This window comes from Malurus melanocephalus, unplaced genomic scaffold (genome assembly GCF_030028575.1).
Source record: "Malurus melanocephalus ecotype Western Australia unplaced genomic scaffold, MMel_1.1 scaffold_655, whole genome shotgun sequence".
Classification (NCBI taxonomy): Eukaryota; Metazoa; Chordata; class Aves; order Passeriformes; family Maluridae; genus Malurus; species Malurus melanocephalus.
The window spans coordinates 27554-43279 of record NW_026623887.1 but is presented as its reverse complement, the minus strand read 5'-3'; the positions used below and the strand labels follow the sequence as shown (position 1 = coordinate 43279).

The following is a 15726-nucleotide window of genomic DNA, read 5'->3' as shown; positions in this document are numbered from 1 at the left end:
TAGGATTAGAGTGACTTCAAAACATGTTTTTCTGTCTAATGGCTGTCAATGGGATTTTAATATCAGCACCTTAAAAACGTTTAATTGCAAAAAAGCATTAACAGTGAAGTATGCAAAATGTTAGAGTGCCTTAATGGAAAAGTTTAAGAAAAAGCTAATTAATTTTGAAGTCTTTATATGCAGAACTCTTTTCAGGCTATGAATTAATTCTGGCTTTGATTTTACGGTATAAATGAGCTGCTTCAAAGTTATCTATTGTTAATTACATGTTCTCTTTTAACCGTCCCTTGGAAACAATATTTGGTTGTGCATTGTGAACAACAGAGAACGGTTACAATACCCTGCAAAAAATTCAGCTAATACCCAAGTTTTCCCAAATGCAGGCTGAAACTCAGGAATGTGATTTAGATAGTTTTACAGGAGTTAGCTGCATTGAATTAAAACTGAAAAAGCTCTGAGTTAGACCCTGAGTTCATACTGTTCTCCCACTAATCCCYACCTAGTAGAAATTTAGCTTAAAATTAACGCCACTTGATTCTAGTGTAGAGCAACATGTAAACAACTCAACTATACAAACAGCTAAAACCTGAAGCYCAGTTTCAGCCCTTTCACTCTCTCTCACATCTCACCTGGTAGAGTTATTTCCAGCTGATTTTTTTAATTTCAGCATTATTACTGCTGGTTGRTTATTCATATTCTGCTTTGCATCCTAATGTTAATTTTCTCCACTTTTCCTTCATCAAATATTCCTGATGATATTGCTCATTTTGGAAATGGAGTCCTTTCTGGCCTGAAYACAGACCACATCCATTTACTTACCATAAAAATGCAAGTTGCTACCAATTTATTACACATTCTGCATTTCCTAAACACCTGGTGCAGAGCAGTTCTCAGCTCACTGATAATAAATTAATAGCAGAACTATAGTTTATAGCACTGAAACCAAGAACAATCTGATTTTTAAACAAATATGGGAGTTCAAAACCACAAAACTGCAACATCCTCAAACTGAAAAAAATTAAATCTTAACAGTGTAAAAAGCTTGTCTTTTTCAGTTTTGTAGGAATGGATAAAAAATGCAATATTTTTGGGCTTATATGTTGCACATCAAAAATTACTGAAGTAGGCTAAACCAACAACTTCAGTCTTGTTTTAAAATTACATTTTAATAAAAAAGAAGTAATTTAATACAATCTTCAACCTTTGAATAGGTATGCATTATGTTAAATCCTTTTAAAACTTGCAATAAATATGAAACCACAAGGACAATTATAAATTATGATGACAATTACTTTGAAAAGCATTACAGAAAAAAATGCTTCCTAAGAAAGGTAGCACATTGATTATACAATCCTTTTAATAAACCTCTGYAAACAAAAGTAGTTTCATTATAAACARGCTTTGATAATCTCTACTCTGAAAAGAAACAAACACCTGAGAAATGAGGTTTTGCAGAGCATGTATCAAATGTAAACATTTGATTACTCCATATCCAGAGTGTGCAAAAGGAGGAGAAAAAYAAACTGATAGCGACATAACTGGCAGAGAACAGTCAGTAGTTGAAAACACTCTCTCAGGATACTATGAATAGAAGAAAACAAAATCCTCCTTCTAGATATTTCATAAATTTTAACTCATTTTTCACCCCCTCTTTCTCCAAGATAACATTGCTCACACAGCCATACTGCTGAGTGTGAATGCAGAACTATTCATCTCCTGGAAACTGCTTTGCTTAGGTCCCAAACAGAGTCTTAAATGAGGGACTCAAAAGAGCAATTCAAAAAACCACAGGCTTCATCWGGGACACCCAACAACAGCTCACAAGAGGATGAAGTGGTCGGGCAAGGAACTATATTCCCTTTCCTTATAGCAGTTAGTACAAAACTTACCCTTTAATAACAGTGCTAGAGGAGATGATAATCCTTATCACCGTGCCCAGTGTTAACTTCATAAATATTTCCTTCAGCCCCAGTTTCCCCAAGCCAAGAAGCTGTGTCAAAACATCTCTYACCATCTCTCCAAACTCACTTTCCTCAATTCCTTCACAGTTCACCTCCCTACAAAGCTCCTCATTCCCATTAGTGCATCCCATAGCAGCTGTCCTCCCCCAGCTCAAATCAGGCAAATTACACCAAACACATGTGGAGGGGGGGAATGGGAGCAACTCAGATTTGTCCTACTGAAAACTCCTCTTTCATGTCTTCAAAAGTAAGCAGTTTGGCTTCCCAGCATTATTTTTCATTCTTCCTTTCAGATGATTCAAGCAATCTGTCTGCCATGAACAAGTTTAATGAGCATTGTGGAGTCCCACTGCATACCTTAAATGTCAGCTTTCCATTGCAGAAACWCAGCTCAGCATGTTCTGTTGTTGTTTTGTATATTGTTTGTATGATTTGTATATTTTAGTTCTGTTCTGTGTTGTCTGGTGTTGTCTTCCTATAAGTTCACTTATGGAAATTCTCAGTTTGCTACTAGGAAAYCTTGCAGGCTTGTATGATCTGGGTGTAGGACTTGTGCTAAATCTCACTAAAATCAGGTACTTGCATGGCCACAAACCTGCAGCATATATCATTATTCTGTTTTCTGCACAAGGCCCAATTCTGTAATACAAGATTTGTGTATGCAAAAYGCTGTTAAACTAAATGACTAAAACATCATGCTTCACTGGCAAAGATTCAGAAATGTCAGGGTGATAGTTTGTAATGGCCCTTCACACAAATCCCCACAGRACAACCAAAGAGGAGTTTTATGCCAAACCTGCTCAAAATATAGGACATTTCTGACTAGTTTCTATCTTCTACTTCAGGTGCATTAAAAGGCAGCATTCTTCCTGTGTTTGGTTCAGAGCATCCTTTAATGAGAATGTCTTATGTATCGTAGTTTCTGAGCACAGAGGTATTTATTGTCTTTTTCCTGATCAAATAATGCATTGATAGGCTTTTGAAACTGCAAGGCATCTGCTTTTTCTAAYAAATCAGTTTGCTATGAAAAGGATAATCATATTCTCAGAATTCTTCCAGTCTCTGGTGARATGAAAACAAGTACTCTGCTTGTTTGGGATGACTAGAAAAATGATGGATTTTTTTTTTCCTGAAGTAAATTTCAGTGCATAGTTTTGTCAAATTATGTTTTGCTTTTTTCACTGTGGTACTATATCCCAAATTATTGACAGCACCACTGCCATGACCTTTGTTCCTATTTAGACTCTAAATCTATGAACTCCAGTGTTCTGGTTGCTTTCCCATTCATTGAAATGTAGGAAAGTCAGATATTACAAACTAACTGATGGAGCTCTTGCTGAAGATTGGAGCCTGTGCAGATTAAATTTGTGTTGCTGACTATTGATTTTAGCAATAGTTCAGCAATAAGAATTATCCCAGCTTCTACAATAGGTACAACACAAATGTTTCTTACTCAAAATGTGTATCTAGCAACTATTAAGCTTATTATTAAAGCAATATTTCATTTYAGGGAGATGGTCAATATTCCTGGGAAAAAATATCAATGCCCATTTGACTTCCAGTGACATGTAATGTACTTATCATTTCAAGAGAARCTTTATTTCTCATTAATTTTGCATCAGGTTTTAAAACATAGGGTAACATTTGCTTCCAATAAGCTATGAGAAGACAAAGAATTCAGAGGTCAAGTTCCTGTATATGGAAACCAATAATCACTACATTGTTTCAAATACCCATTTTGAAAAAAAATCTTACTGCAAGCTGCCAATCTAAAAATGTAATAATCCTGTATGCTCTTTCACAGCAGAGTTGGATTCTCTGTATATTTTGATGTAATTAATGCCTCTTCTTGGGACAGGAGAATTAAAGGTTTTATTTCTCCTACTGTTTTACAGAATTAACACCCAACAGATGTGATCTGGATGCTAGTCCCTCCTATGGACTAACTGAAGSTTTATGAGAAAACCTTTTCTTGTCTGATACTCTTGAGGGAATCTGTACAATTGTAAAAGTAAGAACAGTGTTTTAAGGCAAAATTAAGAATAACTTGAAAAAAACTTATCTTTCATAAAAGAATGCTCTGGAGAGACCCTATAGTGTCTTCCAGGCCCTGAAGGAGCCTATAAGTCCCTGGAGAGGGACTTTTCATGAGAAAAGAGGGAATGGTTATAAATGCAAAGAGGGCAGGTTTAGGCTGGATATTAGGAAGAAATTCTTTAATCCTAATGAGGGTGGTGAGACACCGGAGCAGGCTGTCAAGAGAAGCTGTGGGTGCCCCATCCCCGGAGATGTTCAAGACCAGGTTGGATGGGGCTCTGAGCAACCTGGTCTAATGAAAGGTGTCCTTGCCCACCATAGGGGAGTTGGAACTAGATGATCTTTATGGTTCCTTCCAACCCAAACCATTATACGATTCTATGATCATTCAGATTAATTTTTAAGTGCAAATTAAKTATTTTTGTTACTGGAAATCAAACAAGGTACTTCTGGTTTTTTTTTCCTAACTGTAACAAAGTTTATGCACGATGTGGAAGGTAGATACCTCACTGTCATGGTAAATGCTGTAAATCCTCTTCTGTATTTCTCTAAAATGTRAATTTAGAGAAAGCTTGCTTTGAATTGTATTATAAAAAATCTGAGAAAAAGAAGCTTGAATGATCATTAGGTGTCCTAATGCACAATTTTAATAATTATACCACTCTGTTTTAAAAAAAAAGTGTAAACAGAAGGAAGACTATCAGAACTTAAAATTTGGTGAATAAACTCGTGCAAAGTGATGGAGATGAGAAGTAATCAGGAAAATGAGCTCCTCCCATTCTCAAAGATTTCAGGAACCTTTCATCAATAGACTCTAGAAAAGCATCACTGGGAAACCTGCATGAACAGTCCTGCCTTTGGTAGGCTGTAAAAGTTAATTAGTCAGGGCTTAAAATATAGATAATACAATAAGGCTAGTAAGGATKATACTTGTTGTTAATTATAACTCAATTAATTTTTAAATAATTTTGTAAATGTTTCATCACTGTAAATCATTATTTTTAAGTAAACACATTCATTTATCTTCTAGTCCTGCCTAATGGTAAAATCAATGCKCTACTCTGATATTTATCAGGCCACAGCAATTCCTTGGGCATGAATATCTCTTTGCTGAGAGAATCTGGGAGATTCCTAGGATATTTAACATACAATGAGAAACACAGCTTTACAGTAGTTTTGGTTAATTTGCCTTTGGGCTCCAGGGACTCAGCTGTAGCTGGATGCAACAAATTATCATTTCCTCTGAATAGCAGCTTAAGCCTCTGAGAAATTACAAGAGAGTCGACACAAAGCTTGGAGATTTTGGTGTATCTCTGAAAAGTGAAGAGTCTTTCTGTAAAATTGTCATATTCCAAAAACCAAATTATTTCATGATCTTAAAACAGAGAGCAAGTGTAATTGATGTACATGGTTGGAGAGACAATAGGAATTAAATCTTTTATTTAATATTTATTTATTTGGAACTTTTTCTCCTCTAGCTGTTTACTTTTGGTTTATAGTGCCTACTGTGTCTCAGCCCCAAAATACATATTTCTCCATTTCTCTAGACTAACTGTTGTTTTCACAATCATACTATATATTATAACCAGACCTCTGTGGAACAAAGACATTTTGATTCATRAGGTTTTCATGCAAACATTTTTCTCTGTTTCACTTCAAGGAGTTCATCCCTTGAGTTTGTCTTTGAGTTTCAACTTCAAAGGAACCTAAAACTGCACTCTGAAATTCAGTCAAGGCTGCAAAGCTTTGCCTTCTTTCAGGTCAAAAGCTCATGAAAGTGTTGAATTACGTGACCAAAGCAAAATCAATTCACTGAAAAAAAACCCCTTCAGTAACGCAGAATTATCTTGTTCCTTTTAGTTCAGCATAACTCAAACTCATTAAAATCATCAACTGTGGAGTTAAAATCCCCACTAACATAAACTTGACTCCAACCTCTTTGAGAAATGCTGTTATACCCCACACACAGGCATACATTGAGGAAAAAACCCCTATTTTACTGTGGCACATTATATAATTTACTCTGTAAAATAATATTATCTTTAAGTAAAATGCTACTGAACAAGYGCTATCTGCACTTAAACACTTTCCTGCTCCATAGAATCATGACATCTGCTGTATTTTTCATGCAATCTGCGGTGTTGCTCAGAATTGCTTACAGYTATTTTTATACCACACAGCAGTTATCGTTCCAGCTTCCCTCCTTCCCCAGCATATCTTTTATCCTGCTATTGCCATAAACTTTAGAATTCAAAAGCAAAAGGTGGCACAAAAGTGTGTCTGAGTGTACACACTCACAGTGCACAAGTAGGAAAGGACAGCAGGGCCAGCATCATGGCAGAACTCAGGACAGCATAACTACAACCTCTGGCAAGCTTCAACAAATCCCCTCATTATTTGCAGCTGTATTTGGAACATGCTCCTGTAAATACTGACAGCTATTGCCTGCTCAATAAAGGAAGAGTTAAGGTTGTCTCAGTCTGTGTCTTGATGCTGGAATTTTTATTTTTCACTCATTTTTGTGCCATTAACTTCGATACTCTAGAAGGGCATAAGATTTCACGCATTCTGACAGAATATCTATCAAGTGAATAACTTTCTGCTCAACCTTGTTTTATAAGGAGCAAGACTTCTAAAGTAGAGCAGCACAAGGGAAAAACAAAAATTATGTTCTTTAAACACCAAAATGTTTCAAAAGCGTAACAAAGCTAAGTTAGAAATTTTGCCTGAGCTATAAAAGTAAAAGTTYTTGAACAATGTGTCTCCAAATGACCTAGAGAGTGTATGTAATCCCATACACTTTATCCATTCCATAAAGACAGGACAATATTCTCCAAATCCCTCTTTTGATACTGCAGTTCAGCAATGCCTTTTACTTGCCTTATTGCACTGTTTTATCCATAAAAGGCAGGTGAAAATCCTATTAAGAAAAATGTCACATCTCCTTGGATTATTATTTCTTCCCTTTGTAATAAATGTGATTTCAGAAAAGTGATGCCATCCGTTTGTCCTTGCTACTTCTCTTTGGAGATCAAGAAGAAAGCTTAACCATGTTCAAAAGCTGCTCTGCACACCCACAAAGCAGCACAGTGACAATGGCAGGACAGAGAGCCAAAAAAATACCCTGTTGGGATGTCAGACATCCAGGCATCAGGAACTGAGGAGTCTGGAACCCAAGGCATGCTACTGGGCCCAATAGGGTACAGTTTGCTCTAAATTATAGTATTTTAAGAGGCTCACTAGAGAAAATCCTAATTGAGTTTCCATCCATGCATTTCTGAAGTTAAACATCTTAACAGCCTATCACATACATAGGAATTGAATTTCCCAAGTGGCTGTAATAGATAAAGCTCTATACATATTATACCTTCAGAAAAATAAATGAATTTTTATTCTTTGTCTCACTGAAACATTGCATTACTGTAGTGATTTAGCAATTACTAAATTATGCATTTTCTTTCCTAAGAGTAGGTGTAACCATGTCATCACTGTGCATATTCCCTTTAGCTGGAAAAAAAGGCTTCCTTGAAATCTCTCTTCCCCACATTGGTACCTTAAATATTTCTCTTTAATCAACATTCATTTGTCATTTACCTCTTACAATTTACAATTTCAGTAGCCAGATCATGGAGAACTTTGCCAATCCATRTATTGATAAAAAATACAAAAAAATATATAAAAAACATCCCCTCTTACATTTATATACTTTAACCATATGCAATCCAGGCAACTGTGAATTGTCAAAAAAATTCTCCTAGCTTTGGGTTTTTTGGTTATAACTGAAAAAAATCTTCAATTATCTTTGCAAAATGTCACATAGCTATATTTAATGTAAATAAAAAAAGTAATATGAATTTTTGTATATATCGTGGCTTAAATTTCAGTTGATCATCTGTTCAAAAACATTTTTTACTCTCTTCTCAATATTAKGAGATTGTTTGCAAAAGAAAGAAGTGAAAAAACTAAGGACTAGATGTTTTCTCTATTTCTAGGTATTTTAAGACACAGTTTGCAGATGAAAATCCCACTTTTTAGTGTACAAGAGAAGGAACAGCAACACATGACACTGACTCAGCACGCTTTGCTCAGTACCTATAAAAACAGCAACTGTTTTTAGGTGTTTAATAGTGTTAGGGCATGTGGACCTCACARGAAATATTCTTATTTGAGAAACTTWWAACYGCAGAGCAAATAATTAGATTTTAAACTGGTTGATAATCAGCATATAAACACCCTTTGGGATTAGCAACCTGAACCAGCATTTCTAGCAGCAGTCAGCAGCTCTCCCCAGCAGTGTAGGACAGATTCACTGTTTCTAATTCATACTCTGTCTCGTGTTCAATTGCTGAGAATGTTTGTCCAGAGCTGTTGTTGTACTGCTTTGGTGTGCAGCATGGTGCAGCGCAATGCTGCATAAATACAGCCTGATGCAAATAAAGTAGAATGTGATTAAGCCTTTCTAAAAAGGCTTGAGGATCTTGAATAATCAGAAAAGAAGGCATTGACTTTTTATCTCAACCAAAAGACATGAGAGACTTCCCTACTCCACTGAAATTTTGAAACTGCAGGGTGGCTTACAGTTATGACAAGTGGCACCGCTGTATTTTGTTCCATCGCAAGTGCACTTGAAGCTGTCCCACGTCTGGGTGCATTTTCCATCGTGTTCACAGTGATTGGGCACACACCTGTCAGGATGAGATGCAAAGACAGAAAGAAAAAGCTAAATGAGCATCAAGATTTACACACAGCAAAATATTGAGCTGCACAAGCAGTGTATCTTGTCCTTGACTGGTATTTAATACTCGTTATTTTAGRCAGAATAACAGAATTTATATCTGAACAAAARCAAACAAAAAAACCCAACTGCATAAAAGATTCATCAAGGCTTYGCTGAAGCCTTTTTACAAACAGTAAAAAAGCACATTAAAGGTGGAATAGATTCATCATCATAAATCAGGACTCTAAGTTACATATGATGGGTAGTCAGCTGTCACAACRAAAAGAACATCACAAGTCACACCTCCTCCTGCTGAGCAGGTGGTGTCACGGCCCAAGGAGTCCAGTCCCACAGCTGACTGGACATTAAAAACAAAATGCCACTGGGTTGCTGTTCATCTTCCTGTTGCYAGCACTGGGATAAAAGGGAAGCAGGTTAGTATGCAAGGGTTGCTGGCTAGTATGCAAGAAAATTAGTAAAGCTGCATTACAAATGCAAACTATTGGTTTTGTTACAAAAGTTGTGTAAACTTTTCCTTTGCAGGGGTTTATGGCCAGTGTCGTTCCCCTTTTTCCCCCACACTTGCTTTTCTTCACCAGCTACTCTGTTGCTGGAGAGTGGAAGAAATGCAAAAGAAAAAGTGGAACTAAAAAACCAAAGTTATAGCTGAACATATATTTATTGTTTGAAATATTATCTAAACGTGATATTAAAGATTTGAGTTTGGCCAGGCTCTTTTCAATCAAATATAGTAAAAACCAGGAATTGCCATTTACTTTCACCTCTGAAACCATTAAGCTTCTTTTCCTTGAAATGGTTTAGAAATACCATTTCAAAGAAAATTTTTTTCTTATTATTAGTTACAATCAGACTCAGTACAGGCTCTGCCTTTTTGATCAAGAAACAAAGGAGCTTTCCTTTCATGTTTTTTGTTTTGTTTTTTTTTTTTTTTTTTTGCCAAATAGATTTTTTTTTTTAAATTATGACATTAAAAAATCAAAACTAGGAGACCCCTTATTAGCCAATCTTTTCAGAAATGCATTAAAAATAAGTATTCTCATCTCTAAGATAAATCTGAAGTTAATCAAATTCCTGTGATAGTTAAAAATACTCTCATGAACAACACCCAAGGAAAGCTTTGAAAATGGGAGTGTCTGGGTCATTCCTCTATAAGCTGACAGTCTCTTGTGTCCTCAGTTCCCAGTTAACAGCATTGGCATACACAGCTCAACAATCAAGAACAACTCATGTCACAATATGCATTGGAGAATTGAACATTTTGTACTCACATTTAGAAATTATTTTTGTTTTAYGCATGCCAGTACATGTGCCTCAGAATATACAGAATACAGATGTTTTACATCCTATACCTCCCTTTAGAACTCAAGGTTACCCATTCTTTTCAAAAAAGAACAGAAAATACTGGCATGGTTAAAAATAGTTCTTAAAGAAAAGAACTCTTCTAAAGCAAGAAACAAAGCATTTAAAAATCTTATTTTCACAGTAAAATACAGTGAAACTACCTGAGGCAATTATTGCAGTTAGATAAATTATGTTTTCAGCATGGTTTAAATGAATTWATTTACTTTTATAAGTGTGGCAGGCTAAATGAATAGATAGAGCTGATTACTGCTATTCAGTTGTGTTCTCAAAAACACAGAAGAAAAACGAAAGCATACAATAGCATATTTCTAAACATCCAAACAATTAACAATTTACATGAATCCATAGCTGCTGGGTGCAAGACTAGAGAAAACAAAGAGCAATGACATTTCAAAAATAATCTCATAAAAGTAACTTTTATTCAAGGCTGTAAATAACTACAAAAGTTCCTAAATCTGAATATGGATTTGTATTTTTTCCAGCTTTTCAAAATAACTTCTTTTTATGTATTTTCTTCTTCATTTACATTTGAACATACATTACTCGAAAACAATTTTCCAATGACCAAACCAAACATTTTTCTATGTGAATTTCACCACATATTTATATGAACTCTCCTATGTAATGCTTACAACTAGTTTCACATTTTAGTGCAGTATAACTTACTTTTATTGCAGCATAACTAGTAAAGAGACTGCATTACTGACTATATAAGTGAGGTAAATGACTTAATCTTCAGAAAGATGAAAACCAGATATTTATCTGTATCATTTAATGGAGTGTATTAAGTCATAAAAACAGAGATATTCAGCAAACTCCTTGATGTTAATTTTATGCTTCCTGTGTGATGGTTGGATTAGTGTAGTCTGCATCTGCAAAATTTCTTTTTTTACTCATCTGATTTTTCTTGTTCTAAAGATGATGCATTTAAAAAAAACAGAGTAAACAATATTTTAGTGTTAGTGCACACTGAAGTTTAAATCAGGTTATAKGATCATTTCCTGACATTCATCCTTCACCTTCTTTTCTGTTACTTTATTTCATTAGATAGAATTATGAAATTTATATTCTATGAAATTCATTAGCAAACTTGTGTAACATAATCTGGTGCTCACATTTTGGAGAAACCTTACCTACTACAATAGAGTTTACAGGAAATGCTAGATATACAGAATGTACAAATTACAAAAAAAAAAAAACAAACCCCTGTTTGGATTTAGTAAACCATATCATAAAGAATAAGATTTATTACTGTAAACTCCACTATTTTTCAAACACATTTCTTTCCATAGAATGAGAGTAATATATGAATTTCCATATACATCTTGTTAAAAACTTTGTACATTTAGGCAGATACAATCATGTAGTTTATCTGTCTTATGCTCATCATTAAGTAGAGACTCAAAATGTTACATTCTAAACCTAAAAAAAACCCTCAATGAATGCCTGATTTGCAGATTATTTGTATTAAAAGACTATGTTTCTAGGTAATTCAATTATTTCCTCTCCTTTAGGAATAAGGCTTCATTACATAAAAAGTAAAATAAAAGAAAACAAAACAAACCTTCAAAACAAGACTTCCCTCCCAAACCAGACTCTGCAGTTAGAAACCATCACAAAGCAGATCAGGAAGTAATTTCCTCAGCTCAGAGTGTCTCTTCCCATTGTGGACACTGTATTTTAAGAACTTGCAAAATATTGCATACCACATTTTGAGAACTTTCTTGCTCTACGGCTCCTTCTGAAAGGCAAGTCCCCCTTCAAGTGAGATACACTTTATTTTAATTTCCACCCCAAAATTTATCCACAGGGAGTTTACAAATGCTGTTTTGTTTGGTATTTTATTTCGAAATATTGTCTTGTGTATCAAACAGTGTTTGTTTCCATTTGTGATTTCTATCTCAATACTTCACAGAGAACAATCATAACTTCTTTTAGTCCATAGCTGTGTGAGAATTCTCCTGTTGGAAAAGATATTTTCCATAGCTCTTCCTTGTAATTCTTCTCCTGCTTGCATTTGCATTCTGCTGAGTATTCTAGAGGAGGTCTTATCAATGTTTTGTGATTTCAGAGTTGATCAACATTTTTGTATTTCTTTACTGAAATTATTTTGCTTAACATRTARCATTTTGCTGACTACCAAAAAATARYGGCTCAAAGTCATCCTGRGATTACTCAATGCATTAAACACCTTCACTACATTCCCATTCTTCTTTTTGTCACTTCTAACCAATGACTTCCATTTCATACAGAAAATCTTGCTCCTGTTTTCAACAGAATTACTCTGTACTGTAACTTCCATGGYGTCATCCAAACCTTTGTTATTTTCTAAGCTGATTTGTATCATCARCATGTTTCATCAAGATATTCCTAATTTTGAGTCAAGGTTGAAACATAAAATAGGATTTTCTCTGGCACTGATCTCTGAGCAACTCTCATCTCTGAGCTAGTCATTARCCCATCAGTATAAATTGAGAGGCAATTCCATTTGACAGTTCAAAACTTACTTTGAAATTCCTCTCTCAAACTCCATATTTCCTGGTTTAGCTAATAATTTCCATCATTACAATATATCAAATATTTTATTGGCATCTGACAAAATAGATCTATTACTTTTGTCATGTCTGAGACAAAAAAATACCGTGCTTTATCAGAGAAGGAGATCAGGTTAATCCTGAACAATCAACTTGATAAAAATCAGCTGCATTCTACTCTACCTTACATTTACTTCAACATAACTCCTTATTTTCCTCAAAAGCATAGTAAAACTGCTAAAGGCAGATTAGTAGGTGTCTGTTGATCTGGATCTCTCTTTTTCTATTTGTTAAATTACATCAGGTTAACTCTGTCAACTCATAACACAAAACCATGACCTTTTCTTTGTTTGGGTTTTTGGTTGGTTGGTTTTGYTTAGTGTGGTTTGTTGGGTTTGCTTGTTTGTTTGTTTGTTTTGGTTTTGGTTTTGTTTGTTTGGGTATTTTTAGTGGTTTTATGTTTGGTTTGTTCCACATGTGGTATCATGATCTTAAGTGAGCCTGACATACTATTGATGACAAGAAAATTGAAAAAAAAAACCAAAACAAAAAAACAAGAAAAGAAGACAAAGTAAAGGGATCTCATAATGTGAATATAAGCAGGAGAGTGGTATCAGAAAGATATTATGGAGAAATCCTCACAGCCTATTCAACAGAAATGAGCAATAGCTAATTTTCAAATGCACAAAACATTGGAAACAGGAAGGTTGCAAACTGTTAGAAATATCCACAGGGGAAGGGGAAAGATACAATGAGGTTCAYTCACAGTAGAAAGTATTTTCAGAAACAACTCAACATACATCAGGAATGTAAAGTATGCTCAAGTATGTTTGGTTCTGCCTGAAGGCAGAGAATGAGCTCAAAGATCTCTCCAGACACCTTTCTAATCTAGCTATTTTCATATTCCTTAAGGAACAGAAAGCATTTCTTTCAATCTTTTTTTTTTCTCATTGAGTGACTATATTTTCTTAATGTTGTAACTGTGCTATTTATCCACTGTAAATCAACAGGTCACCACCTCAGTMTTTTCAGAGGACTCTGTCCCTCTGGGCAGAATTATTTAAAACATTAAGTAGCTTCTCCAGACATATTGTGCCCAAAATGTATAATATTTGACTCCATATTTTAGGTTTAGAGATCATTGGAGTAAGAAGATAGAAAGGCAGATGTCCATATGGCCCCATGCAGACTATTAAATAAAGTCTCTCAGTACTGAAGAACCGTCAAAAATCGCACTGCTCTCTCCTGTAAGACACAGACCTTTCCTTAATTTCCCTGCCTTTTCCTTTCCTGCTTCCTTTTAACACTTCCTATCTCTAGCAAAATTGCAAAATACAGCTTGTGTKCAGATAAAAGCTAAACCAGCTCTCTTTATATATAAATTTGAAACAATCAAGCCAGAACAAAACATTCACCTGTGCAATTACTCCTCCACCTCTGAGTTCAAAGGAGAGAAAGAATTACACACAACACACACAGTTTATTTGACACGTACTGCCTGCAACTGTAGTGAAAAGAACTCAAATGCTACAGTGATAATGACAGCATGAGAATTTCTGCAGAGCAGAACAAATGCTAAAGGCTTTTTTTCAAAGGAAAATAACCCAGGCTGARTTATGCTTAACATGAAATTCAATCTTATTCTTCTCATCATCCAATCCCTATCTAATCTTGCTCATGCTCACTGCTTACCTCTCATTTCTCTCCCAAATTGCTTCTGTTCTGCTTTTTTGTCCATTTCTCTGCCACTGACCTAACCATAAAGTTTGCTTTGAATGGCTTTCCAGTATTTTCCCACTAGCTGGCCTTTTTATCTCCAAAGATATCTTTCAAATCCATATTTTTATCACCATTTTTTGCAAAGATATTTCAAAATGCATACTGCTGTCCTTGTTGAGTATGCTGTTCTSTCACGTCTACCTTTATTCACACCCACACAGACTAAAAACATTATAAACATTAAAACATTTCATTATAAACATTAAAACCATTAAAACATTATAAAATTTAATTCTTTTTTTACTCTTCAGAATTACCTGACTGCCCAAGTAGTCCATGAAAGATTAGGTGTATAAAATAACATACAAAGAAAATAAGCTATAAGAACCATAATGCATTCAGCTGATAACTTGAATCACTGAAGATCCATTTGTTTATTTGAAAGATATTCTGTAAATGGTAACAAAATCACAAAACCACTCTAAATGTGTACCTGTCTGCAGTGACCTTGCTCTTTAATGCAATAGAACACATTGAACTCATCATGGTAAAAGCATACTGAACAATTAAGGACAATCCAATTAAGGACACAGTGCTTTTGCAGAGACCTACCGTACCAACATTAGGTAAAAATTACCTGTTCCATAGAGAGTCCATCTTTTTCAGAGAATCCCAAATAAAAGTAAAACCAGCTGTTCCACCTGTGAGATTCTCTCTTATTTCTTACAATGTAACAAGTRTTTAAAGTGACCTTGAGATTTTCAGCAACCGGACTTGGATGTCTTATGCAAGGCAACAAAGAGGGCAGATGGAAGGGACTGTAAAATTAATTTAGATTCAAAACAATTCCCAAACTAGTTTGCAGTTGACTTCTAAGCTAATTGTGCGCAGATACATATAATCAAAAATGGCAGAACTAAAAAAACCTGAACCAAGAATTACCCAGCCTTTCTTCATCACTTACAGCAACACGAGGCCTTCATGTTTCTTTGGTGGACATTATCAAAGTTGTTCTGTCACAAGATCAAAACAAAATGCTTGGCACGTGTAAAGACCGTGATTTATAAAGAATAAATCAATATTAAACTATGYAGTGGCATTTGGTTGAGAAAAGTTCCTTTATGCCACATTCCTAGTAAAGGCTGCCAAACAGTGTTTTTGGTGTTATCTTCAGATCTGTAAGGTACTAGACTAAGCAGTTTTCATTAGAATGATTAATGGAGAACTAAYACATGAAGGAAAGTACCTCAGTTAGCTCATTTGGATTAAATGATCCTCTTGGATTTAGGCAGTTTTTATTGTGTACACAACAATGTAGAGACTAATTTTCCCTTTCCTTTCTACTGCTCTTAATTTTCAGAGCACTTCACAAATT

The 15726-nt window shown here is 35.0% G+C and overlaps 1 protein-coding gene across 1 annotated transcript in view; it reads right to left on the bottom strand.

The window, feature by feature from the left end:
- Window positions 1-8683, bottom strand: part of LOC130583991 (contactin-associated protein-like 2) — a gene marked incomplete at both ends in the record, with an annotated part of 278907 nt that extends 270224 nt beyond the window's left edge. Inside the window, one exon of the mRNA XM_057383713.1 lies at window positions 8577-8683. Coding sequence (XP_057239696.1) covers window positions 8577-8683 — 107 coding nt within the window. The remainder of the gene's footprint in view (window positions 1-8576) is intronic.
- Between the last annotated feature and the right edge of the window lie 7043 nt (window positions 8684-15726).